Consider the following 26,768-nt stretch of genomic DNA (forward strand, 5'->3'; position numbering starts at 1 on the left):
CAATGTGTACATGATAAACATAAATAGGAATATAGGATCTCATTTGCAAAAATTTTTAAAAAAATGCAATACTTTAAAAGAACGTCAAATATTATTTTTCAATTTCTAAAATAATTAGGGTAAAATATGTGTCTGCAGGATGCAACAATTCACAATTTATTAGTGGAAATATAGAATTTTTTTTATTTTTCATTTTTTAGAAAAACTGTGTTGGGGGCGGCCAAACGGACTACTCGGTTTTGGATCGACTCCAAACGAATCACTGAAATCATAACTCAAATGACTATTTTTTTTTTATGACTGTCTGAACCATTTTGATGCTCTAACTAATTCCATGTATGGAATCATCAACATTGCATTTTGACCATCTAAATTCGTTTGGAAAACACAAATAAAGTCATCAGCATTGTATTTGACCATCTACAAACGCTTGAAAAACACAAATAACTTTTCACCAGATGTGTTCTGTAATCCTAGACAACTCTAGCTAATTAACATGCATGGAAGTCATCAACATTGTATTTGACCATGTCTAAAATCGTCTGAAAACACGAATAACTTATCGCCAAACCTGTTATGCGATCCTATACTGTTATAATTGATTATGTGTATGGAAGCCAGAAAATTCAATGAACGAGACAAAAATGATTTTTTTATCGGATGAGTGGGACGGTGTGAGTAAATCATTAAAAAAAATGAATTTTATTACAAAATTTGAAAGCAACGTATTAGAGATGAAACAAAGATGATGAGAAGGGACGAATGCAATCACTGTCCTTTGTGGATATAATTTTGGGTAGTGTGAAATTCCATAGAGAACACGCATTATTTCTATGTTTGTAGTCACAGCTTTGAAGGAAATAATCAGCATCATTAAAAGCCTTTGCAAAATTTTCACTAATTGTGTTCTGTGATCATAGACCGGACTAAAGTTTGTCTGGGAATTAATTCTTATTTTATGAACTGAATTTCAAATATTCACTATCAAGTATGAGATTCCTATGGTCAGTACTGTTCATTTAATACGTAAACATTATTTCCTAAAATATCTTTTTCCCCATGATAATATCATCATTTCAATAGAAAAAATAGCCATAACAAAATTTAAAAATTAAATATAAATTTTGAAGCAAAAAAATTATATTTCAATATCATTATATTTTGGAAAATTTTTGTTATGGTATTGCATGTTTGTCTCCTTGCGATTTCGGTTCTCTATGTTGCTAGATTTTAATTTTAGTCGGCCGTTATCTTTGTTTTTTATTTTTTTGTCAATTTTATCAATTTTCGGACGTGGTGATATGTGTCATCAATGCAGAGTGATGTGTAACCTGTAAAATATTACATCAGTATTATCGATGAAAAAAAGATTAGAATCACAAAAAATAAAAAAAAATGATGCATAACTAAAAATGAAATTTAAAATTTTAGAAGAACACCTCAAAGTGACAAAATTATAAAACTAAAAATACGGTTTTCCCTTATATTTTAATACATAAAAATAATTCTAATTAAAATATTCTTCGCTCCAGTTAAAAATGACTAACACGGTCGAAGAAAAAACAAAATTGTATAAATAAAACCGAACTGAAAAAAATGAAAGACAAACGGCAAAAAAAAATTCTGTGGAAAAAAATAAATGGGAGTAGTGTATTTTAAAATACAAGAGTGTAGGGGCGTAAGTACATTAATCGCCATTTTAAAATACAAGAAGTACTTGCCTTAAAAAAAAATACAAGAAGTGCAGGGGCGTAAATACAAATTAATCGTCGTGAAATGTGTACATATTATGGAGTAAATAATACTCTATAAAAGTTGACTGTGGTAAAATAAAACAACAAATTCTATAAAATAAAATAAAAAATAAAAATAAAAATAAAACAACACATGGCTGAAATTCCATTAATTTATTTTGCCTCGGAAGACGGCCCAGGGCCACAGTGAAAAAAATGAACCAGAATTTTTTAAGTTATGTCACGTCCACATATTTATCACAACGTTTTACTTATTTCAAATTTCAAATATTCTAGAAGCAAGATATTAACGTGAGCTGCACTCGTGAATTTAATAAGTAGTTTTGGCATTGCTTCTGGGAAGCGTTTTTATTATCATGTTAAATATTAAATAATTTTTATTAGAAAGTTGATATTTACACTTTAATTTGTGTTATTTACACTTCATTTCATGTATAAAATATGTGTCCAATTTACTTACAAGTAAATTGTACATAACAAAAAATGAAATGTAATTATCAACTCTCTTTGTATTATTTCGTTTGTTGATTGAAAATTAGAAAGACAAAGGATAAATAGTTTTCTAATCTTATATAGTGAATTTAATTTGAATATCTAACTGTTTATAGTTATGTTAAGTATTAAATAATTTATATTATTTGGTATGTTGATTTAAAATTTAAATTAGAGAGAAAAGGGGGTCGAAGAGAGAAAATTAAGGTGAATAAAAATAATAGGTTTTAGTAAGACACCGGTAAAGTTTTTAAATTTAAATCTTTAATAGATGTTAGTAACCTTAACGCGTGTGTTGCGTATCCACAAAATATAATAATAAATTTAATAAAGTTGTTTTTAAGGGGGTGTTCAAGTTGATGGAGTGAGTGAAATCTTGGCCAGATGTCAGGATTTTAATTTTTCCTACCAACATCTTCTTGAACTAGCATGTCACACAAAGCTTGACTATTGTGGTTTACTTGGCTAGCGTAGTTTGCAGGTTATTGCATTAGTTTGGGGGTTTACTCTGTGTGCACCGAAAGATAGCGGTTGCGAGTTTCCACGCAAGGGCGGAACCACATATAGTGGTACCCGAGCTATAGCCCGGGCGTCCCGAAATTTTTTTAAAATTTTATATATATTAATTTTGAAAAATTTTGGATTAATTTGATAATAACCTGGGTGGTTCGATTCAAAAGATTAAACAATTCTAAAGGCTAAAATTTTAGCCCAAATAGTTTAAAAATCCTGGTTCCGTCATTGTTTCCACGTCAGAAAAAAAATTAATAAAGTTTTGGTTTTATTTTTTTTTAGGATGATATTTTTGAAATTATGTTTAGGATGATTTCATATGAGAAGAATAGATTGCCTGTTGAAAGATTTGTGGATTGTGACAATAAAAAAAAAGTGTAAATGAGTTTGCACACAAAAATAAATTAAGTGTAAAAAAGAAAAAGCAAACTAAGGACTTCGGAATATTGATAAATATTTCACCAAAAACAATTATTATTGGGTGCGGTCATTTAATAATATAACATATATTTACAGATAAAATGTAAGAACCTATTAAACTATTAATCTAAAGTCCTTGTATTCGCATGCATGATAGCTGTTATTAAGTCTACTGTTTTGAACTCGCAGATTTTTCGATTTAGCACTGTTAATGACATAAATGTAGTCCTCAAACATTTGTTTTTTTAATTGACTTTTAATGTGGATGTTTGGTTTTCTTAATGTTACAAGCCTATTATTTTATTAATCTTATTGTTTTGTTATTTTTATTAAAGATCTCTATTTTTTAAAGCCTATATATTATTCAGCCTATTATTTTATTATTATTTTGTCGGATTCTAACCCCATGTTTTTGTTTGTTTGGTCGCAGATATGAAGTTTAGAACAAGTATTAGCAAAGGATGTGGCAAGGAAAAAAACGTTGAGAAGACTAGGCGGGTGTGGGCAACAAGAGATGAAGAAATTCTCCTTCAAGCATTAAAGAAAGCTGTCAGTCAAGGTTGGAAGAGCGAAAATGGATTTCGAATTGGTTATTTGAGTTTCTTAGAAGATGTCATGAAGAAAACCTTCCCAAATACAGATTTGTGGGCAAATCCTCACATCAATTCAAAAATTCATGTATGGAAAAAGTCTCATGGTACGTTGATGACGTTGTTAAGCAAAAGCGGAATAGGCTGGAATGAAACTGAGAAAATGATTGATGCCACAAATGAAGCAATGGGAACCCCTTGTGAACGTAACCATTCAAACAAATGTTTGTTCAAGATGTTGGTTAAGATGTTGATCTTGTAGCATGCGGGGTTATATGGTGGACTTTTCAAGCTAATTTACAATTTTGTATTTTCTTATTTTCTGTACCCTGCTTTGTTTACCCTTTATAGAACCCTCCCGTTTTTTGTGCTAATGTGAAAGTTAATGATAGGTTTAGAATTTATGCTCCATGTAGGGAGCCTTGTAAAAGAAGTAGGTTATTTCACTCTCTCATTGGAATCATGCAAAATAATCAAGTGCAATCTTTGGTGTGCTTGAATCGTGATTGGCTGATATAGTGTGCTTGAATTGTGATTGGCTGATATAGTGTGTATCCAACCAATATATGTGCTTTTGTTGAGATATTTTTGTATAAAAATTTATTGACTGTGATTAAGTGTGTTGTATTTGTGCATTTTTATTCATCCAGATCAAGAAAATAAAGTATATTGGAGTATTATGTAAATAAATGTATGAATCAAAATATCTGGAATTGATCTCACAGATGATCACTATTTGATGTGCAGAAATGAATAATATCTGGAATTGATTTTGCAAGCTTGCATAAGTTTTTGGTATGCTATATATGATTGAGTTTCTCTAATTTCCACACAGATGGACAACGCTGTCCATGGTATGCGGTATAGGTCTTGGCCATATTATAATGATTGGTGTGAGATTTTTGGACATGATCGTGCAACTGGGGAGCACTCTGAGAGCTTTGTTGATGCTGTACATGAAGATGACTTGAACATGGGGAACACTGATGGTGCTGCAGTGGGTGCAGGGTTGGAAAAACTTTTGGCTGGGTTCGATGACAACGATGATTCGATTTCAGTCTCAGCAGCCCCTCTCTTTTCTGATGCAACATCAGGTAAAAAATCTGTGGGGAGAAAACACAAACAAAGTGCTGAAATAGAAGATCGAATTGTCGATGCCATGAACAAGTTCAGTGACATGACAAATGTGAGCATAGAAGACCTTTCAACAAAAATTGGATACGATCCTGTTGCAACTAAAGATGTTTTTGTTGCTATGAGTGCAATTCCAGGGATGTCAGTGAATGAGAGGGTCTTTGTAGGTGACAAGTTAGTGGAGAATCCAAAAAAATTGGCATATTTCTTCAGTTTACATGACGAGGCTCGATACTCCTTGGTAATACAACTCTTAAAAAAAGAGTGAGTTTGATTATCTTTCCTAGACTAAGTGGTGAACTTTTACTTTATACTAGTGTGTTGATGAATCTTTCCTAGACTACGAAATGAACTTTTACTTCACAAACTAATACGATGGAAATTTTATATTATATTGTCGAGAAATGAATTTAGTTTGATGGTTTGGTATCTCTTTGTTTAATCAAATGCATTTATCATCATTTTTTAATTATGCTTGTTTAGTATTACATTTTGTTATGTACTAGTTAAATTTCTAAATTTTCATGCAATTTAATTATTGTTTTTATTTATATATTCGTTTTTGCGACCACTATTAATTTTATTATTAGGTCAAATATAATGATATTTTAATTATTTTTTGAGAGAAAAATATTTTTTAAAAAAATTTAATGTTTTTTTTTACAAAAACAGTTGAATAATATAAATTTTGCATTTAATTATATTGCATATCTTATAATAATTTTTATTAAAAAAATACAAGGTGCAAATCTAAATTTAGCAATGAAAAATAAATGTTTATTATGATAAGGTTAATTTTGTCATTACACTTCAATATATTACTTCAATCATTCTTATTAAATCATACAAAAAATTCAATATGGTATCATACTATTTTACTTATTTTTAAGTTATCCTTATATTATATATCCTATACTTATCCTATCATAGATACCAAACTAGGCCTAAAAGACGAAACCAAAAAATTCAATCGAGGGCGCCAAAATATTTTATCGGATGAGAGGTGGTGTGAATAAATTATTAGAAAACCAATTCTTATCACAAATTTGAAGGCTAAATTATTAGAAAGAAGCAAACTTGAGGGGGAGGGGAAACTACCGGTCTGCCCTTGACTCCGTGCCTGACGTCCACCACGGAGAAAAAATAATCAATCGAGGATTTCAAAATATAATGTCAAATAGACTGACTTAAATAAATTAATATTGCGTTTGAATGTATTGATTTCAAATACATGAATTTGGATTATATTTTATTTTCAACAAAAAAATCAATCATAACTAAGATGAAATAACAAATAAACATGAAGAAAGTGAATTTGAAGTTTATGATTTTATTTTCATAAACAACAAAAAATATATTTGAATATATCTGAAATATAGTATTTGAAATCTTTCAATCCAAACACAACCTCGTCGATTTATTATTAATAGAACCATCCATCCAAATTCAACTTTAATTTGTATCTAATATTCAATAGAAATCGTCACTAGATAGAAATTGGATAGTCAATATTACTAGGGTGGTGAGTAGACAAATGGATACCGATACTCCAAGACTTGCAAAAAATTATATCACCTTGAATAAGATCGAATTGAATAAAAAAATGAAGGCCAAATAATATCGCAAAAGATCTTGTGGAATAAAATAATTGGGGAGTGTTGTTCGAAATACAAGAAATGGAAGGACATAAATGTAAATACAAACCCGTGGCTCCCAAAATGTGTGTATAAATCAGGGACCTAAAGATATCTTTCTCACCTACACCACAATTATTGAGCTTTGCCACACACACACACTGACACACACTCACTCACACACACAAACACGCAAACGCACACACTCTCTCTCTCTCTCTCTCTGCAAATTGGGAATGGAGGCGAAGCTGTTGATCCCCGGATGCGTGCTTCTGGGTCTGGTGGCTGTATTCACTCGGCTCTTCTTCTGGCTGGTGATAGAGCCTCGGAGGATCCGCGAAATACTGAAGCGGCAAGGGATCGACGGCCCTCCGGGAAGGATCCTGCTGGGAAACATCCCGGAGATCAAAAGAGCTCGAGAAGAGGCCGATAAGTCGCCGGTGAAGCACCCCAACCCGCCGCTGACACACGACGCCTCCGCCGTCTTCTCCTTCTTCGACCAGTGGAGAAAGCAGTACGGTACGGCTTTTTTCCGGTTACTTGATTCTTCGCTCTTCATTTGAAACCCAAACTGTGAATCTATCTGTATCATTACATTTTCATTTCAGTAACCAACATTTTTCACTTGAAAGAAAAGTAGAGTGATACCGTAGAGATTTGATTTGACTTTAGCCACATCATCAACTTTCCGAGATCAGTCGCTGTTGCTTGAACTTAAAGTTATATATTAAGTAGAACTTTTGGGTTTTCTGATTGGGCGTTCCGCATTATTTTCCTAATAATGAAAATAAACTATTTTCGTGTATTAATTAACGCAATAACATATAATCCATGCTAATTAGCTGAATCGTACCGAAGACACAAGTAATGTACGAAAGATTAGTCTAAAAAAATGTTGATGGAAGTAATCAAACACCTAAACACTTGATTAGTGTTTACACACTTCAACGACGTGGACACCAAGACTATTTCGAAATACTACCTCTTCTGTTCTAATTTTATAGTCCACATTTTTTTATATTTGTCTCAAATATATAAATATATAATATATTCTTTTATTAATATATCTTTGTTAACTGCTTAAAAATTATGCAATCATTTTTAAATACATTAAATAAAAATAAAATAAGAAATTTATATAAAATTTGTTTTTTCAATGTTTTTTTTTATCCATGTGAAAAAAATAAGACTATATAATCGGGACGGATCGGGACAAAAATAAGACTATATAATCGGGACGGATGAAGTTGTGTTTTTGGACAAGATTTGTGTAAAATATTTTTTAAAAATATTTAATATTTTTCTTTTTCATAAAGTATAGTTTCGTTTTTTTTTTTAAAAAAAACAAATTTGTGATTTTTTTTAAATTTATTTTAGGACCAAAAGCAATGAAAATTAAAATATTTTTTTTTTAATTGTACAAACATATTTACAGAGTAGGTGTCCAAACATATATGTATTATTAAAATATTTTATAAAAATATTTGAAAAATAATTTTTATGAAATCAACTTTTTACAAAATTAATATTTTAAACATAGTTAGACGTGTACAAAAAAGTAAAAACTAAAAGGTAAATTTAATTTACTTTTGCGATTTATTTTGAAACTTCCGTACTAACTATCAAGTATTACCTAGTAGGCAACTAATGCGATGGATGAATTTGATCGGTCCATATTATTTCGTAGAAAGTAATATTTTTATTATAAAAAATACAATATTATTTTATGGATTCGATCCGATAAAAAAATTTATTTCAGACGATCAAATTGCCTCGTGACACAATTACCTCCACTAGAGTTTTCGTGGTATTTATTCATCTGATAGCTCCATTTTCCCACGTGAGATGTATCGACCACACGAGACAGATCCATCACCATCAGTACTCTACGTCAATTTTTGTAAACCTTATTTATTTTATTATTTGGAAATAAAATAAGTATTTTAAAATTTATTTTCGCCAAAAATTATTCAAAATGTCATGAATGTTCTTGTACGCCCTACTTTCTATGAAGCTAAAACTCACGTGATTCCAATAATTGATACGGAGAATTTAATTTATTTATTTTTTAAGATGCAGGGAATTTAATTTGTGTTTGGTTATTTTCTATATAAATTATTAAAACATTTAAAAGGGTATTTGTCTATAGGATACTCTAATTTAAGACCTTTTTGGCATATAAAAGATAGAATTAAATATGTTGGTAAGGACAATATTCAAATAATTTGATGTATTGTTTTTCATGACTAATCCACACTAACACAATAGCTTGCAAACCATATTAGACAAGTAAACTGCAATAATTTGGTGTATTTTTGTTACAGGTCGATTGTTCAGGTTTGCTCTTGGTAATATGCAAGTAATTTACGTGACCGATCCGGATCTAGTGAAGGAAGTCACTACATGTATGTCACTGGACTTGGGCCGGCCTGCTTACCAGCAAAAAGAACTCGGGCCTTTGCTTGGACAAGGTGTCTTGACGTCCAATGGGACTCATTGGGCCCGCCAGAGGAAAATTATGGCTCCTGAATTGTACATGGAAAAAGTCAAGGTACATAATAATGTTGTGTATGGATATGGATTTTATAAAAAAAAATGCTACATGCAAAATAAAAGTTACCCACAACAATTTACAAACTATCATTTTTAGAAGAGTTCTTTCAATTGATGAACATTTGAGATATTTTTGTAATTTCGTGTTGACATTTATCGTACATATAGTATGACTCGGATTTAACATATGACTCATGGAAAAAAATGGATGTATGGATGCAGGGAATGCTTGACCTTATCACGCAATCGTCCATTGCGCATGTGAATTCGTGGAAGCAGAAGTTCGAGGGTGGAGGAAAATTTATTGACATTAGAGTTGATGAAGACATGAAAAAGTTTTCAGGAGACATAATATCCAAAGCCTGTTTCGGCAGTAGTTACGCGCTGGGTCAAGAGATTTTCTTGAAGCTGGGGGATCTCCAAAACATTATATCCACAAAGACATTAAATGTTGGAGTGCCTGGTTTAAGGTACACTATTTTATAAATTAAATTCATGAGACATCACAATATCTATTTCCATGTAACTTCATATTTCATAATGAATTAATATGTACATGTGATTCTTGAATTTACTCTATATGTGTATGGATATTGTGTTACTTGTGGAACAGGTATTTGCCAACTGAAAGCAACAGGAAGATGTGGGCACTCGAGAAAGAAATAAGTTCATTGATCTTGAAGGTGGTGAGAGAGAGACAAGACGCTGGAAAAGAGATGGATTTGTTGCAAATTCTTGTTGAAAGTGCCAAAGCCAGTGAAAATATGAGCGTAAAGGAATTGGATCAATTCATAGTCGACAACTGCAGAAACATCTACTTAGCCGGATTCGAGACGTCCGCCGTGGCTGCAGCATGGTGTCTCATGTTGTTGGGTGCCCACCCTGAATGGCAAACACGAGCCAGAGAAGAGGTTTTAGAAGTTTGCAATGGTCAAATCCCTGACTTACAAATGCTCCGGAAGATGAAACTTGTACGTGTATTTCGTTTGCCACGATATGAAACATAACCGAAAACTTAACAGTTTAGACCAAGTCATTGGTGTTTTATTATTATCTCTTTATTTTGCAGTTGAATATGGTGATTCAAGAAACTATGCGCCTCTACCCTGCCGCTCACACCATTGGAAGGGAAGCTTTGACAGACATGAAACTTGGCAACCTTTTTGTACCCAAAGGTGTGAACTTGTGGACTATGGTGGTGATGCTGCACACTGATCCTACATTGTGGGGACCTGATGCTTTAGAGTTTAAACCACAAAGGTTCGAAAACGGGATCTCGGGTGCTTGCAAGAACCCTAACTCGTACGTGCCATTTGGGTTCGGGCAACGAGTGTGCATCGGCCAGCATCTGGCCATGCTTGAGCTCAAGATGTTGTTTGCTCTTATCCTGTCAAATTTTTCTTGGTCCCTGTCTCCTGAGTACGTCCACTCGCCGGCTCTGACGATCATCATCAAGCCAAAACATGGAATACTAATCCGACTCCAGAAGTTGTAATATGTTTGTCAGTTTATGCTGTCCTAATAAGGAAAACATCGAGGACCATTGCGTGTTTTCTTATGTATTCTATCTCTTGAACTTGAGGTCTGTTATCTCATCAATGCCCGACCAGTCGATAGTTCGGTTGGGTACTGTAAAACTTTCTGAAACCTTGTGGGTTTTCATGCTGTTGCAGATATGACGACCTTTCTTGCAGTTATCTGTTGACAATTTCTAGTTCGTTTGTTTTTCTTGTTGATGGAATTCTTCGATTCCCCGACCCTTGATACAAGGGCTACAAGAGAGTCAGATGTTTTTTTTTCACGTGTCCACATATTTGATTCTCTTGAAAAATGATCTTGGTATTGTTTTAGCAATTTTAAATTTTGTGTAAGATTTTTAAAAACACACTCGAAATACACAATTACACATTCCCAAAAGCACTCAGGAAGAACAGAGCACATGAACTCATCAAGTTGTGGTATACCATCTCAACTCACAAACCTCCTTGCAGTCCCTCAACTACAACATTGACACACCCAATAAACCTTGTCTGTTTCATTCGAGTTCAAAGCGCGGCGCTCAGGATCTCGTTCCAGGCGTCGGGTACACCAGGTAAACACCAATGGCTACAGTCAGAAGTAGGATCTTTTGATCTGTCATTGTTCTTTTCGCCCAAAGCTCGGCCGTAAATCGAAGGATGCCCATCTTTTCTAAGAGTAGACATCATTGTTATATCTTGAATAGATACTGGAAATTCCATTGTTTTCCGCACTTGTTGTAGGACTAGCAATGGTTCCAGGCCATGGGGGAGGTCGACGCGTTGGAAGGGTGTCCTCTGATCGTAACATTTCCGGCCACTCGCTCTATAGATTGTAGAGTTCCGATGAGATTTAACGAGGAATTTTTAGTTGGGAAACAGCAGAAATTTGCAAGCAATTAGAGATTTATATGTATATTACCTGTTATGCCTTGCTGACATGCTCCGGAAGAAGACTCTGCTCCTTTTGGGATCAAGATTTAACTCTATCCACTTAGCCCACTTCTTGAGTGCTTTCTCGTAAGCAATCATCGGAGTCATGTTTTCGTAAACTTTGTTTCCTTCCATCACATAATCCCACCTGTAATATGGTACAATCTTGTTTACAAGTTCACATTATGCCATATTATGTGACTTCCTATGATACTTGACTATGACACAAACGGACTTGGATCGTCTGCTGTGGGGGTAAGCACGATACTGGCTGATCACTGATGTGCATTTTTTTATACGAGATGATCAACTAACGTACAACACACAGTGGTGTGCTTACCACCATAGCAGAGGATCCAAATCCGACACAACGAAAATGTGTACTTACGAGCTCCATGTAGCAGAATGCGTCCACCAATGAGCAGAATCAAACACAAGAACATCAACACCTCTCCAATACTTGGCATTCTCTTCTATCAAATCCAGGTGCAATATCCTCTTGTTGCCTTCCCCTCTCCTCAGTTCCACCAGAAAAGGAGCCCAACAGAATTCTATTGACATCTCAAAGTCCTACAAGTCAATCAAATTCGTTTTAGGGGGCTCGAAATTCAGGTATTCTAACTGCTATCTTTACATTTTCAGTAGAAGTTAGAACAAACAAATGGTATCTTTCCATTCATTTTTACTCACTAAAGCAAGGAAGGACATGGTAGGACCATTGTAGACGACGGTCTTCCGAGCACTCGGGACAGCTGATTGAACTAAACACACAAGAGACTCCCACTGGTTTCTCATTATGGAATCACCCACAAGCATTATCCTTTTCCTTCTCATCTTACCAAGGAAATCCAATGAGTCGAACCTGCGAATATACGTAATGTCTGATGCACGATACACACAAAATCGCGCCACACATTTTACCAACAACATCAAGGTAACACAAGCATAAAAGAAACGTTCTTCAGGATGCCAACAATGTGAAATGTTGCAATAACATATGTACCAGAAAATAGGTTCTGTTCTTTCTTTATGATTATATACTGCACCATACTGCTACTATCTATGAAAAAATGCTATATGCAAGTACAGGGTTACACGTTGTCTTTGAAATTATAAAATTATCCCAAACAACGTGTAATGTGTATGTACATATAGGCTTATAGCATAACTCATTGTATATACTAATTCCAGGAGTAACTAAAAAAGAAAACCAAGTCATGTACCTAGGAAGTGAACAATCATCTGGCTTCCATCTCCATTTCTCGTATTCGGAATCCGGACGTCCATTTTTCCGACATGCAACCGCCGTGCTAAGGTAAGGGCAAGTAGAGTACTCATAGAGAGGGTAACTTCTATCGTAAACCCATTTTCCTTTGCTAAAATCACAGCTTTCTGGGGACGCGTCAAGCCCGATTCGAACCATAACAAACTCATCATCATCTTGAGATGGTTCGGAGTAGGAGACGCAAAAGCAGGCAGTGAAGGACAGGAACAAATAGATACCAATTTGACTGCTCTGAAACTTAACCATTTCAACTAACTAACAGCTTGAAATGCTGGGAATTAGCACAACATTTGTGTGTGTTTTATATATACACACCCAAGTTTGTCGAGAAATGCGGGATCAGTGCTTTATTACAGCTTGATTTGCGGTAAATTAGTCAATTATGATCCCCAAAATATATAAGAATTTATCATCTATAACCATAATATAATATATGGTGCATCAACACTAGTAAAATAAAATTTTGACAATGCAAAGTGTCATTAATACATAGTTTGTGTTGGTTAATAATAATGATAGTCCTTTTTCAGACACAAATGATTTTGGGAGACTATTTACATTATTATGAGGTAGTTGAACACAGTATAGAAAATATATATGATTGGTAACATGGCATGTGTTTGCATGATTTCCTTCTCTTTTCATGATGGTCAAAAAAGAGAGAAAATACCCACCATGTATGTTTCAACTTTCACCATTACTTTAGGTTTAATTTGGCCACTAACTTAGCATCAATTATTGGAACTTTTTCCTGAATTGATCAATTTCTTTCTAATTTAATTTAGTTCGCATATATATGAACAAATAAAGTTACTCAATCTGCAAGCAATTAATAAGTGAATGTATTTGAACTGTTATGTAGAGTTCTTGGCTTTGGATCATGAAACAAGCAATTCCAAACTATAGATTAAAAGCAAACGATTCGATCAATTCATTAACTAATTATACTAACGGTTGAATTGGGGATGACGACATCCTTTATTGTACCCTTTCCTCGAACAAATCATGTTTATACAAATTATTAAAAATTAACGACCCAAAACATCGGGTTTGGATCCCCTCCTTTGGGCATCCCAGAGTAGGGGATGTTGTGGGTCGTTTATCCCCACAACCCAATTTTTCATTTTTTTTCGCTTGTTTTAAAATACATTTTTATTCTTTAATTTTTTTTCTCTTTGTTGGTTTTTTTTTTTTGCTAAATTTTTTGACTTTTGCATTTTTATTATTATATATTTTAATTCTTTTTTTTAAAAAAAATCTTTTTTATACCTTGTACATTTATTTTGTATCATTTTTCTTCCTTCTTATAATTTATATATCAATACTATATAATCATGCACCAACTAATTAATGTTAATATGAAAAAAATAATAATTCATATATTGTGCATTTTCATTTCAACTAACATCGTATACTTTTTTAAAAAATACAAATGATTAAGAATGTGTATGAGAGACATCTTTATTGAAATTAATGGTTTCAAGAAAATTAGGGATGAACATTATATCGGTTAAACTTAATTAATCGATCGAACCGAATGAATTAGAAATTTTGGTTTTAATTTTATCAAATTTCGGTTAATTTTGTTCGATTTTTTGTTTTTGTTAAATAAAATCACTTAACCGAATTAACAAAATTATAATAATTATATTTTTTTTATTAGGCTTTACATATAATTTATGGTATATATTTGTCAAATGTTTATATATTTAATATTGTACTTACTTTTTCTTAATTTTAATTTTTCAAGCATAATATGTTTTATTATGATAAAAATCTCATATTAAATCATTAATTTTATAATTTTTAGTTTTAAAATAGTACAAAAAAAAAAAACAAATCGATTAATTTGGTTATCGGCCGAATTAACTTAGTTTAATTCGGTTCTGCTACGTCGATTTTAGCATAAATTTGGTTCGACTTGATTAGCTTCAAAAAAATTCGGTTTTGTTACGTCGGTTTTTCTCATCCTTTTCCCAATTTTTTTCTTTTAAAAAATGAACGGAAAAAAAAGAAAAAAACATACGAATTTAACAATTGCAACGAGGGAAAATAAATGCAAAAAAAAGAAAGGAAACAAACAATCTAAAAATAAAAAATATAATATATATATATATATATATAAAGGATAAAATATAAAAAAAATAATATTTTGATATAAAAGAAACCTAAAACAAAATCCAAAAAAATAAGAAAAAAAAGAATTAAAATTGAAACGACCCTAACTCTATAATAAATAAATATGCGGAAATTTTTTTTTTTTTTATACTTACTAAATAAAATATGTACATATATGCCCATACATATATGCACAGAATAAAAATATTTAAAATGAATAAACAAATAAATACTTAAATAAAAATGCATTCTTAAAAATATAATAAATATCTGAGTCAAACATTAATTAAAAATATACTGCATAAGTAAATAAAAGTTTGCATGCACTGAAAATATTAAATAAATATTCTAGACCCTCAATCACTGAAAATAATAAAAATGTATCATGCTGACAAGAACAATAACATGCATAGCGACTCAGAATATTTCACGGTCACGGGGCCACTGCATGCATGCTCATACGTCCTCGCCTCCGGTGGGTACAATGTCATCCTCAACGTACTCACCTGCACCATACCAGTGTAGTGAGCCTAGAGGCCCAACATGCTAACATAACAAGGGTTTAAAATAATTTAAACCAATTTAATACTAATACATACATATACATGAATGAGCATGCTTAAAAATTACATAACATAACTTACTTAAATAAACATAATACATAACATAATACATAACAATATTGAGCAATTTATTTTCTAACATAGCATGGTTAAATCCGTAGTGTAACCTTAAATCATACATTAAATACTGATCAGCGTGGAAACCTACGTACGTGGCCGGTGACGAATCACCTCTTAAATTGGCAGTAAACTGCCCTTCAATCATATGGGGACGAATCCCCCTTAAATTGTCACACTACTTCAACTTCCAACATAAAATATTTTTATTGCTCAACTTAAACATTAAATTATGCATAAAATATTATTTCATGAATGCATGTACTTGAATAAAATGTGTGTCCATCATATATATTTAATTTAATTTCTTATTAACATATAAATATTAAAATAACTCAAATGCATAAAAAATAATTAAATATATAATCAGGACACATGCAAATTTTCTCATGGATGGTCCTGGACTGCTGGCCCTACACACAAGCCCATTAACTTAAATCTGGTCCATTAACATACTTAAGCCCAATATCTTAAACTTTAAGCCCAAATAATTATTCTAAGCCCAATTAAATTAATAAAGCCCATTAAAATTACACTAAGCCCAATAACACTTAAACCGGCCCAATGGGCCCAAAAACCCATAGACTGGCCCAATAACTTTTATGGGCTCAAAAGCCCATAAAATTAATGGACTAACTTAATTAAAATTTTAAAAGTCCAAATAAAATTATTTGGGAGTCCAAATAATTTTATTTCAATTTATTTGACTCAAAAACACACAAACTTGTAAAATACTTAAAAAATAAATTACTCGAGCCCGGCCCACCAAACTCGGACCCGGACTCACTAACCCGACCCACTACCTAACCGCCCCGACCCGGACCCAAGACCCAACCCGGAACCACTCCCAAAGCCCCAACTCGATCACCCTCTTCCCTGCACTGCTGCGGCCACGAGCAGTTGCAAAGAACGCCGGCGGCCGCCATGCTCCGGCCACCCACCGGCCGGAGCACCACCCCTAGGACTTAGCTCACATCCAGACCTTTCCAACAAGCCAAGAACCAGCCCAAACCGTCGACTATGGAGTGAGAACGAAGCCCTGCAACCCGGCCCTTTTGCACTGTCGCGCAGACCCGAGCAGCTGCGGGAAAACCCTTCGTCCTCGAAGCTCCGACCACGAAAGCCCATGCAACCTTCTGCAAAAACTTAGAAAACTCAAATGGGGTTCTAACCCAACCGGCCTTACCCTAAACCGTGGTCTGAGGAAGGAGAACGAACCATTCTACCAGAAGCCAAAAACCTGCGCGCGATTTGCTTGGCTCCAGAAGACATGGCTTCGACTCCAGCCCATTACAGCCCCACAAATCTGACCAAACCCAATCCTAGGGACCCTTGGACCCCCTCTGAACCGTGGACAGCAGCCATGCACAATCCATGCAAGAAAAACGTGAGTATGCAAACCAAAACAATGCAAGAACAAGGTGCAACGTCCAAAACCAAAATTTTCTGGAAAAATCTTGGAAAAGTTTGATGTATACACGATACCCACATGCATATACTGATATGGAGAAGAAAAGAGAAGGAAAAATCATGCCTTCCACCAAAGTAGTAGAGAAAACGAGAAGGCGACGAGTCCGGGACGACGGGGGCGATGACAACCGACTTAAACCTTCAAAAACGAGCTATGGAGTTCTTCAAGGATTGCTAGGTGAAGAAGATGAATATGGAGAATGGAGGGAGGCGGCTGATGGCTTGGTCGATGGGTTTGGGTAGATTAGGTTAGGGTTTTTAATATTTAAGAAAATAGGGTAATTAATTATATAATTAAGGATATAACATATATATAAAATATAACTTAATTAAAACTCTAAAAGAAGCCTTTAAAAAATCTGAAACATAAAATAAAATCTCGAAATATAATTTTAGGGGAATTTTAAAAATACTAAAAAGTCAATATTTTGACTAATTTTGGATAAAAATGACTCCTAAAATTAAATAAAATTAAATACTTAAAATTTTGAGATAATAAAACTCAAAATAATATTTTAAGGCTCTAAAAAGACTCATAAAATAATTTGGATGGAAAGTTGTCATCTCGTCCGTCCACGGTCCCGTCTACGCGATTAAATAATAAAAATACTAAAAATCATAAAAATCACTAATTATGGGTTAAATGCTTAAAAATAAATTAAATCATGCATAAATAATTCACATAATTATTTAACCCATAAATCATAAATTTAAATAATTAAATATCCTAATTATGCAGGTGGATTTACGTAATTAAAAATATCGGGTGTTACAATTCTCCCCCCCCTTAAATTGAATTTCGTCCTCGAAATTAAAGTACTTACCCGAACATCTCCGGGTAGCGAGTCCTCATATCCTCCTCGGTCTCCCAAGTAGCTTCCTCCTCCGAGTGATTCAGCCACTGGACTCTGACCATCGGTATGACCCGCGTCCTAAGCCTTCGCTCCTCTCTAGCCAAAATCCGCACTGGTCTCTCCTCGTAAACAAGATCTGGTGGCAACTGTAAGGGCTCAAAATCCAACACATGCGACGGATTGGAGACATATCTCCGAAGCATGGATACATGGAAAACGTTGTGCACTGCCGCTAGCCCTGGAGGTAGAGCTAAACGATAGGCCAACGTGCCAACTCGCTCCAAGATCTCGAATGGCCCTATGTATCTCGGATTAAGCTTGCCTCTCCGCCCAAAACGCGCTACTCCCTTCATAGGTGACACCTTCAGGAATACGTGATCACCTACCGCGAACTCCAAATCGCGTCGTCTGGCATCCGCATAACTCTTCTGCCGACTCTGCGCTGTCCTCATCCTGTCTCGAATCTGCGTCACAATGTCAGCTGTCTGCTGCACAATCTCTGGACCCAACAAAATCCTCTCTCCAACCTCATCCCAATGCACCGGAGATCTGCATCTCCTCCCGTAGAGTGCTGCATATGGAGCCATACCTATAGACGACTGAAAGCTGTTGTTATAGGTAAACTCCACTAATGGCAGTCTAGTCTCCCAAGATCCTCGAAAATCGATGACACAAGCTCTCAAAAGATCCTCGAGAACCTGGATCACTCTCTCGGACTGACCATCTGTCTGGGGATGAAAAGCTGTACTGAACAAAAGTCTAGTCCCCAAAGCTGTGTGCAGACTCTTCCAAAACGCTGAGGTGAACCTCGGATCTCTGTCTGACATGATAGACACTGGTATGCCATGCAGTCTAACAATCTCTCTGATGTAAAGCTCTGCATACTGTGTCAAGGTGTAAGTAGTCCTTACCGGCAAGAAATGAGCTGACTTGGTGAGTCTATCCACAATCACCCAAATCGTTGTACACCCTCGGGTACTCCTCGGTAAGCCAACTACAAAGTCCATCGTAATATTCTCCCACTTCCATTCCGGAATAGGGAGAGGTCTAAGAAGTCCCGCTGGACGCTGATGCTCTGCCTTGACTTGCTGACAAGTCAAGCACTCTGACACCACTCTCCCGATGTCACTCTTCATCCCGGGCCACCAATACGATAGTTGCAAGTCCTTGTACATCTTCGTACTTCCGGGGTGAATGGAGTACGGAGATGCGTGAGCCTCTGTCAAAATCTCAGCTCGCAACTGATCGATGTTCGGTACCCACATCCTCCCACGGTACTGAACGATGCCATCCTCCACTGTATATAAGAGATTTCCTCTAGCCTCATCTCTCTGTCTCCATCGCTGTAACTCCTCATCAGTGGACTGCCCCTCTCTAATCCGATCTCGCAGAACTGGCTGCACCGTCAACACTGACAAGCTCGGTGCATGGCCACTCGGATAGTACTCCAAACCAAATCTCTGAATCTCGGTCTGTAGTGGTAACTGCACAGTCAAACATGTTACCACTGATGACTTCCGACTCAAAGCATCGGCCACTACATTAGCTTTACCCGGATGGTAGCTAATGTCACAATCATAGTCCTTCACCAACTCCAACCATCTGCGCTGACTCATGTTCAACTCCTTCTGGGTGAAGAAGTACTTGAGGCTCTTGTGATCGGTGAAAATCTTGCACTTCTCGCCGTAAAGATAGTGCCTCCAGATTTTCAAAGCGAAGACCACTGCTGCCAACTCCAAGTCATGCGTCGGGTAGTTCTGCTCATGAATCTTCAACTGTCTCGACGCATACGCAATAACCTTACCACACTGCATAAGCACTGCGCCTAAACCAAGTTTAGACGCGTCGGTGTAAACCACTAACTCCTCGTGTGGTACTGTCATCGCTAACACTGGTGCTGTAGTGAGTGCTTCCTTCAGCTGATCGAAGCTCCTCTGACAGTCTGAACTCCATATAAACTTCGCATTCTTCTTGGTCAAGGAAGTCAAGGGTACTGCAATAGAGGAAAAACCCTTGATGAACTTCCTGTAGTATCCGGCCAAACCCAAGAAACTGCGAATCTCTGAAGCATTCTTCGGAATGCCCCAATTCTGCACTGCCTCCACTTTAGACTGATCGACTGCAACTCCATCTCTCGAAATAATGTGACCAAGAAATGCCACCTGCTCAAGCCAAAACTCGCACTTGCTGAACTTGGCATACAACCGATGCTCCCTCAAAGTCTGCAATGCGGTCTGAAGGTGCTGTCTATGCTCCTCGATGCTCCTAGAATAGATCAAAATATCATCAATAAAGACTATGATGAACTGATCCAGATACGGCTGAAAGACTCGGTTCATGAGATCCATGAAAACCGCTGGAGCATTGGTCAATCCAAATGGCATCACTAAGAACTCGTAATGCCCATATCGTGTCCGGAAAGCAGTCTTGGACACATCTGCATCTCTAACACGCAACTGATGGTAACCAGATCGCAGATCGATCTTGGAGAACACTGAAGATCCCTGCAGCTGGTCAAAGAAATCCTCTATCCTCGGCAGTGGATACTTGTTCTTCACTGTGACCCTGTTAAGCTCTCGGTAATCGATGCACAGTCTCATGCTGCCATCCTTCTTCTTCACAAACAACACCGGAGCTCCCCAAGGAGAAAAGCTAGGTCGAACAAAGCCTTTCTCTAACAACTCCTGAATCTGCTCCTTCAACTCTTTCATCTCGGTAGGAGCAAGCCTGTACGGTGCCTTAGAGATAGGCACGGTGTCTGGCACTAAGTCGATACCGAACTCCACCTCTCTCACTGGTGGAATTCCGGCAACATCCTCCGGAAAGACATCCGAAAAGTCACGAACCACCTCTATCTCTGATAATGATCTGCTAGATGGCTCTGTAGTCGTGACAATACTCGCTAGAAACCCCTGGCAACCCCGTCTCAACAACTTCCTCGCCTGAATATAGGATATCACCTGAGGAATGTCACTGCTCTGAGATGCATGAAAAGTGAACGGGTCGCCCCCTGTAGGTCTCACTGACACTGATCTCCGACGAAAATCAATCGAAGCTCCATTGACTGTCAACCAGTCCATCCCCAAAATAAGATCAAATCCACTCAAAGGCAAGACAACTACATCTGCTCGAATGGAGTGTCCCTGCAGCTCTAACTCCAGTCCTCGAATAATCTTCGAGGTAGAAATAATCTGCCCTGACGGCATAGTAACATCATACCCACTGTCACTACTCTCAGGTGTGATGCCTACCCGTCTGATAAACTCCAGGGAGATAAACGAATGCGTAGCCCCTGAATCTAGCAACGCAAACGTGGAGTTGTCTCCAACTAGAATTCTCCCTGCACGCAGAAAATTCCCAACAGTTTCATACCACTTCTAATTTTTCCCAAACGAGTCACTACAAGTTCTTAATTCTAATCACAAGTAAAACATGCTTCCTATTCTAACATGCTGTTAAATGTCCCAAATAACAAGAACTTCAAATTAAATACTAAATCTTTAACCAAAGAAGAATTATTAAAATACTAGGGATAGGATGTACCGGTGATCAAGGAGGTGTCAGGATCGACCTCCTCAGCCTGCATCACGAACACCCTACCAGCGGTGTTCTTCTTCCTGGGGCAGTTAGCAATCTGATGCCCCGGCTCTCTGCAGTGGAAGCAAACTCCTGCTCCCAGTAGGCAAGGTCCCGAATGCATCTTCTGGCACTTCGGGCAAATGGGATGAGCTATGGCATTAGGGGCCCCGCCCCTCTGCTGCTGCTGCGGCCTCTGCTGTTGTGGCCTCTGCTGCTGATTCGGGCCCTTAGCCGGCCCTGTATACTGCTTCTTCGCAGGTGGCTGCGAAGATGGTCGCTGATATCCTGTCTGCACAAACTGCCTCTTACCCTGCTGCTCTCTCTGGATCGCTCTCCGACCCTCCTCAGAACGCAAAGCCCTGCTGACTGCAGACTCATATGTAAACACGTCTGCCATGCGCACGTCATGCCTGATCTCAGCCTTCAGGCCCTCAACAAACTGTCGCAGCTTCTCCTGCGGACTATCAGCAATCATGGGCACAAAACGACAGCCCCTCTCAAACTGGCTTATGTACTCCACCACAGATCTGTCCCCCTGACGGAGACTCATGAACTCTCGGATCATGCGACTGCGCACATCCTCAGTGAAATATTTGGCGTAGAAGATACGCCTGAACTCAGCCTATGTCAGAGTAGGTAGATGGACTCCTCGTACTGCACCCTCCCACCATGAGGCTGCATCGCCTCACATCATGTATGTAGCACAGCTCACCCTGTCGGCGTCTGTGATCCCCATATAGTCAAAGATGGACTCCAAAGATCGAATCCATCCCTCAGCCACCAACGGATCGGTGGTCCCCAGAAACTCCTTAGGCCCCTTCTTCTGGAACCTCTCGGCGACGTCCTCCTCGTGGGACAGTCTGGGACGGGCTGCCTGCTGCTCCAGCAAGGCAGTAATACCCGCCATCATCGTGGCACTGGCCTGCTCCAGTGCTGTCATGGGGTGCTGCTGAGGTGGCGGTGGAGGTGGAGGTGGATGTGGAGGTCTCCCACGTCGATTCACCTGTCTGGGAGGCATTCTGCACCACCACATATTTATTTACGTAAATCGCCATACATAACTAAGTGTTTTAAAATTAATGCTAACTTAAATCCTAAAAATTAAATCATACTATAAACACTTAAAACTTACAGACCGGTAGCGTGGATTTCTGAGCTCGCATAGCAGTAATGACCCCTCCAAGGACCGTGCTCTGATACCAACTGAAACGACCCTAACTCTATAATAAATAAATATGCGGAAATTTTTTTTTTTTTTTATACTTACTAAATAAAATATGTACATATATGCCCATACATATATGCACAGAATAAAAATATTTAAAATGAATAAACAAATAAATACTTAAATAAAAATGCATTCTTAAAAATATAATAAATATCTGAGTCAAACATTAATTAAAAATATACTGCATAAGTAAATAAAAGTTTGCATGCACTTAAAATATTAAATAAATATTCTAGACCCTCAATCACTGAAAATAATAAAAATGTATCATGCTGACAAGAACAATAACATGCATAGCGACTCAGAATATTTCACGGTCACGGGGCCACTGCATGCATGCTCATACGTCCTCGCCTCCGGTGGGTACAATGTCATCCTCAACGTACTCACCTGCACCATACCAGTGTAGTGAGCCTAGAGGCCCAACATGCTAACATAACAAGGGTTTAAAATAATTTAAACCAATTTAATACTAATACATACATATACATGAATGAGCATGCTTAAAAATTACATAACATAACTTACTTAAATAAACATAATACATAACATAATACATAACAATATTGAGCAATTTATTTTCTAACATAGCATGGTTAAATCCGTAGTGTAACCTTAAATCATACATTAAATACTGATCAGCGTGGAAACCTACGTACGTGGCCGGTGACGAATCACCTCTTAAATTGGCAGTAAACTGCCCTTCAATCATATGGGGACGAATCCCCCTTAAATTGTCACACTACTTCAACTTCCAACATAAAATATTTTTATTGCTCAACTTAAACATTAAATTATGCATAAAATATTATTTCATGAATGCATGTACTTGAATAAAATGTGTGTCCATCATATATATTTAATTTAATTTCTTATTAACATATAAATATTAAAATAACTCAAATGCATAAAAAATAATTAAATATATAATCAGGACACATGCAAATTTTCTCATGGATGGTCCTGGACTGCTGGCCCTACACACAAGCCCATTAACTTAAATCTGGTCCATTAACATACTTAAGCCCAATATCTTAAACTTTAAGCCCAAATAATTATTCTAAGCCCAATTAAATTAATAAAGCCCATTAAAATTACACTAAGCCCAATAACACTTAAACCGGCCCAATGGGCCCAAAAACCCATAGACTGGCCCAATAACTTTTATGGGCTCAAAAGCCCATAAAATTAATGGACTAACTTAATTAAAATTTTAAAAGTCCAAATAAAATTATTTGGGAGTCCAAATAATTTTATTTCAATTTATTTGACTCAAAAACACACAAACTTGTAAAATACTTAAAAAATAAATTACTCGAGCCCGGCCCACCAAACTCGGACCCGGACTCACTAACCCGACCCACTACCTAACCGCCCCGACCCGGACCCAAGACCCGACCCGGAACCACTCCCAAAGCCCCAACTCGATCACCCTCTTCCCTGCACTGCTGCGGCCACGAGCAGTTGCAAAGAACGCCGGCGGCCGCCATGCTCCGGCCACCCACCGGCCGGAGCACCACCCCTAGGACTTAGCTCACATCCAGACCTTTCCAACAAGCCAAGAACCAGCCCAAACCGTCGACTATGGAGTGAGAACGAAGACCTGCAACCCGGCCCTTCTGCACTGTCGCGCAGACCCGAGCAGCTGCGGGAAAACCCTTCGTCCTCGAAGCTCCGACCACGAAAGCCCATGCAACCTTCTGCAAAAACTTAGAAAACTCAAATGGGGTTCTAACCCAACCGGCCTTACCCTAAACCGTGGTCTGAGGAAGGAGAACGAACCATTCTACCAGAAGCCAAAAACCTGCGCGCGATTTGCTTGGCTCCAGAAGACATGGCTTCGACTCCAGCCCATTACAGCCCCACAAATCTGACCAAACCCAATCCTAGGGACCCTTGGACCCCCTCTGAACCGTGGACAGCAGCCATGCACAATCCATGCAAGAAAAACGTGAGTATGCAAACCAAAACAATGCAAGAACAAGGTGCAACGTCCAAAACCAAAATTTTCTGGAAAAATCTTGGAAAAGTTTGATGTATACACGATACCCACATGCATATACTGATATGGAGAAGAAAAGAGAAGGAAAAATCATGCCTTCCACCAAAGTAGTAGAGAAAACGAGAAGGCGACGAGTCCGGGACGACGGGGGCGATGACAACCGACTTGAACCTTCAAAAACGAGCTATGGAGTTCTTCAAGGATTGCTAGGTGAAGAAGATGAATATGGAGAATGGAGGGAGGCGGCTGATGGCTTGGTCGATGGGTTTGGGTAGATTAGGTTAGGGTTTTTAATATTTAAGAAAATAGGGTAATTAATTATATAATTAAGGATATAACATATATATAAAATATAACTTAATTAAAACTCTAAAAGAAGCCTTTAAAAAATCTGAAACATAAAATAAAATCTCGAAATATAATTTTAGGGGAATTTTAAAAATACTAAAAAGTCAATATTTTGACTAATTTTGGATAAAAATGACTCCTAAAATTAAATAAAATTAAATACTTAAAATTTTGAGATAATAAAACTCAAAATAATATTTTAAGGCTCTAAAAAGACTCATAAAATAATTTGGATGGAAAGTTGTCATCTCGTCCGTCCACGGTCCCGTCTACGCGATTAAATAATAAAAATACTAAAAATCATAAAAATCACTAATTATGGGTTAAATGCTTAAAAATAAATTAAATCATGCATAAATAATTCACATAATTATTTAACCCATAAATCATAAATTTAAATAATTAAATATCCTAATTATGCAGGTGGATTTACGTAATTAAAAATATCGGGTGTTACAAAAATATATTAATAAAAGAAAAAAAATTGGGTTGTGGGGTGTAAACGATTGCGTTACCCCCACAACATCCCCTACTGTGGGGATGCCCCCAGCCATAGTTGGAGATCCAATCCCCAAAACATCATGTATGAACAAAATACAACTAATCATTGATAAACATAATATTTCTATTTTTAAAAAACAAATCGACAAAAAAATTTGTTTTCCAAGCACGATAAATGATTAATAAAAGATATTGATGATTTTTTTAATTAAAAAAATAAATGAATCGAATGCTTTATCAATGATTAAATGTATTTTGTTCATCCATGATATTTAGTGTATTTAATTTTTTTTAGAACTTGTGTAAACTTGGTTTGTTCGAGCAAAGTGTAACACAATTTAGAATACCAACGTAGTGTTTGGTACAAGGGATTAGACAGGTTTGTGTGTGATTTTTGATGTAATCTATTGTTTGGTAGGGTTTTTAATAAAATAACCTAATCTAGCCTAGAAAGGATAAAGTTGTGTTATGATAGGTTAACTAAACCTTCCCCCCACCTAGTATTACTTATCCTTGTTCTTATCCTATACATAAATTCCATAATTATCCATTTCCTCCAACCTAAAAATTAGAGTTGTCATAACGGGCCAACGGGACGGGCCGACCCACAACCCGTCGTAACCCACCATTAGGCGGGGCGGAGCTGGGCGGGTCGGCCCACCTTTTTGGCGGGATGAAAAAACATCAATCCAACCCACCTATTTTAGGTGGCGGGGCGGACCAATCCGACGGGTTCACGTGTAAATTGGCGGGTTTTTGCGGGCCAACCCGCAACCCACCACAACCCACCATTAGGCGGGGCGGGGCGGTCCACCTTTTAGGCGGGTTGAGATATTTCCAACTCAACCCACCAATTTTGTATGGCAGGGCGGGCCAACCCGACGGACCTAGCCCATTTTGACACCTCTACTAAAAATCACCCATCAAATAAAATATAAATGGTATTTTTGGTGAAAAAAAAATTAAACTATTATTTAATCTTATTCCTAAAAATCAAACAAACACAATACTATTTTCAACCCAAATTAACAATCTTTATTTATCTTGTCTTTTATCATTTATTTAATAATCATTCAATAATCCTATCAATTAACCAAACATTGTGTAGTCGAAGATTTTGTCCCGCTGAATCGTTATATAAACATCACATGAGTGAACTTGAA

At 36.6% G+C, this 26,768-nt stretch overlaps 2 protein-coding genes across 2 annotated transcripts; one reads left to right on the forward strand and one right to left on the reverse strand.

Moving 5' to 3' along the window:
- The first annotated feature begins 6,654 nt into the window (after window positions 1-6,654).
- Window positions 6,655-10,783, forward strand: LOC140871742 (cytochrome P450 714C2-like). Its single transcript, XM_073274422.1, has 5 exons — window positions 6,655-7,056; window positions 8,862-9,088; window positions 9,313-9,560; window positions 9,704-10,061; window positions 10,160-10,783. The coding sequence occupies exons 1-5, from the start codon at window positions 6,774-6,776 to the stop codon at window positions 10,583-10,585; spliced, it is 1,542 nt and encodes a 513-aa protein (XP_073130523.1). The 5' UTR covers window positions 6,655-6,773; the 3' UTR covers window positions 10,586-10,783.
- Window positions 10,784-11,064: 281 nt separating this feature from the next.
- Window positions 11,065-13,176, reverse strand: LOC140872321 (protein trichome birefringence-like 36). The gene is made up of 5 exons (XM_073275140.1): window positions 12,764-13,176; window positions 12,231-12,402; window positions 11,929-12,110; window positions 11,530-11,688; window positions 11,065-11,433 (listed from the first exon to the last, which is right to left on the reverse strand). The coding sequence occupies exons 1-5, from the start codon at window positions 13,069-13,071 to the stop codon at window positions 11,136-11,138; spliced, it is 1,119 nt and encodes a 372-aa protein (XP_073131241.1). The 5' UTR covers window positions 13,072-13,176; the 3' UTR covers window positions 11,065-11,135.
- Window positions 13,177-26,768: the final 13,592 nt, after the last annotated feature.

This window comes from Henckelia pumila, unplaced genomic scaffold, assembly GCF_033568475.1.
Source record: "Henckelia pumila isolate YLH828 unplaced genomic scaffold, ASM3356847v2 CTG_461:::fragment_3, whole genome shotgun sequence".
In the NCBI taxonomy this organism is placed as follows: Eukaryota; Viridiplantae; Streptophyta; class Magnoliopsida; order Lamiales; family Gesneriaceae; genus Henckelia; species Henckelia pumila.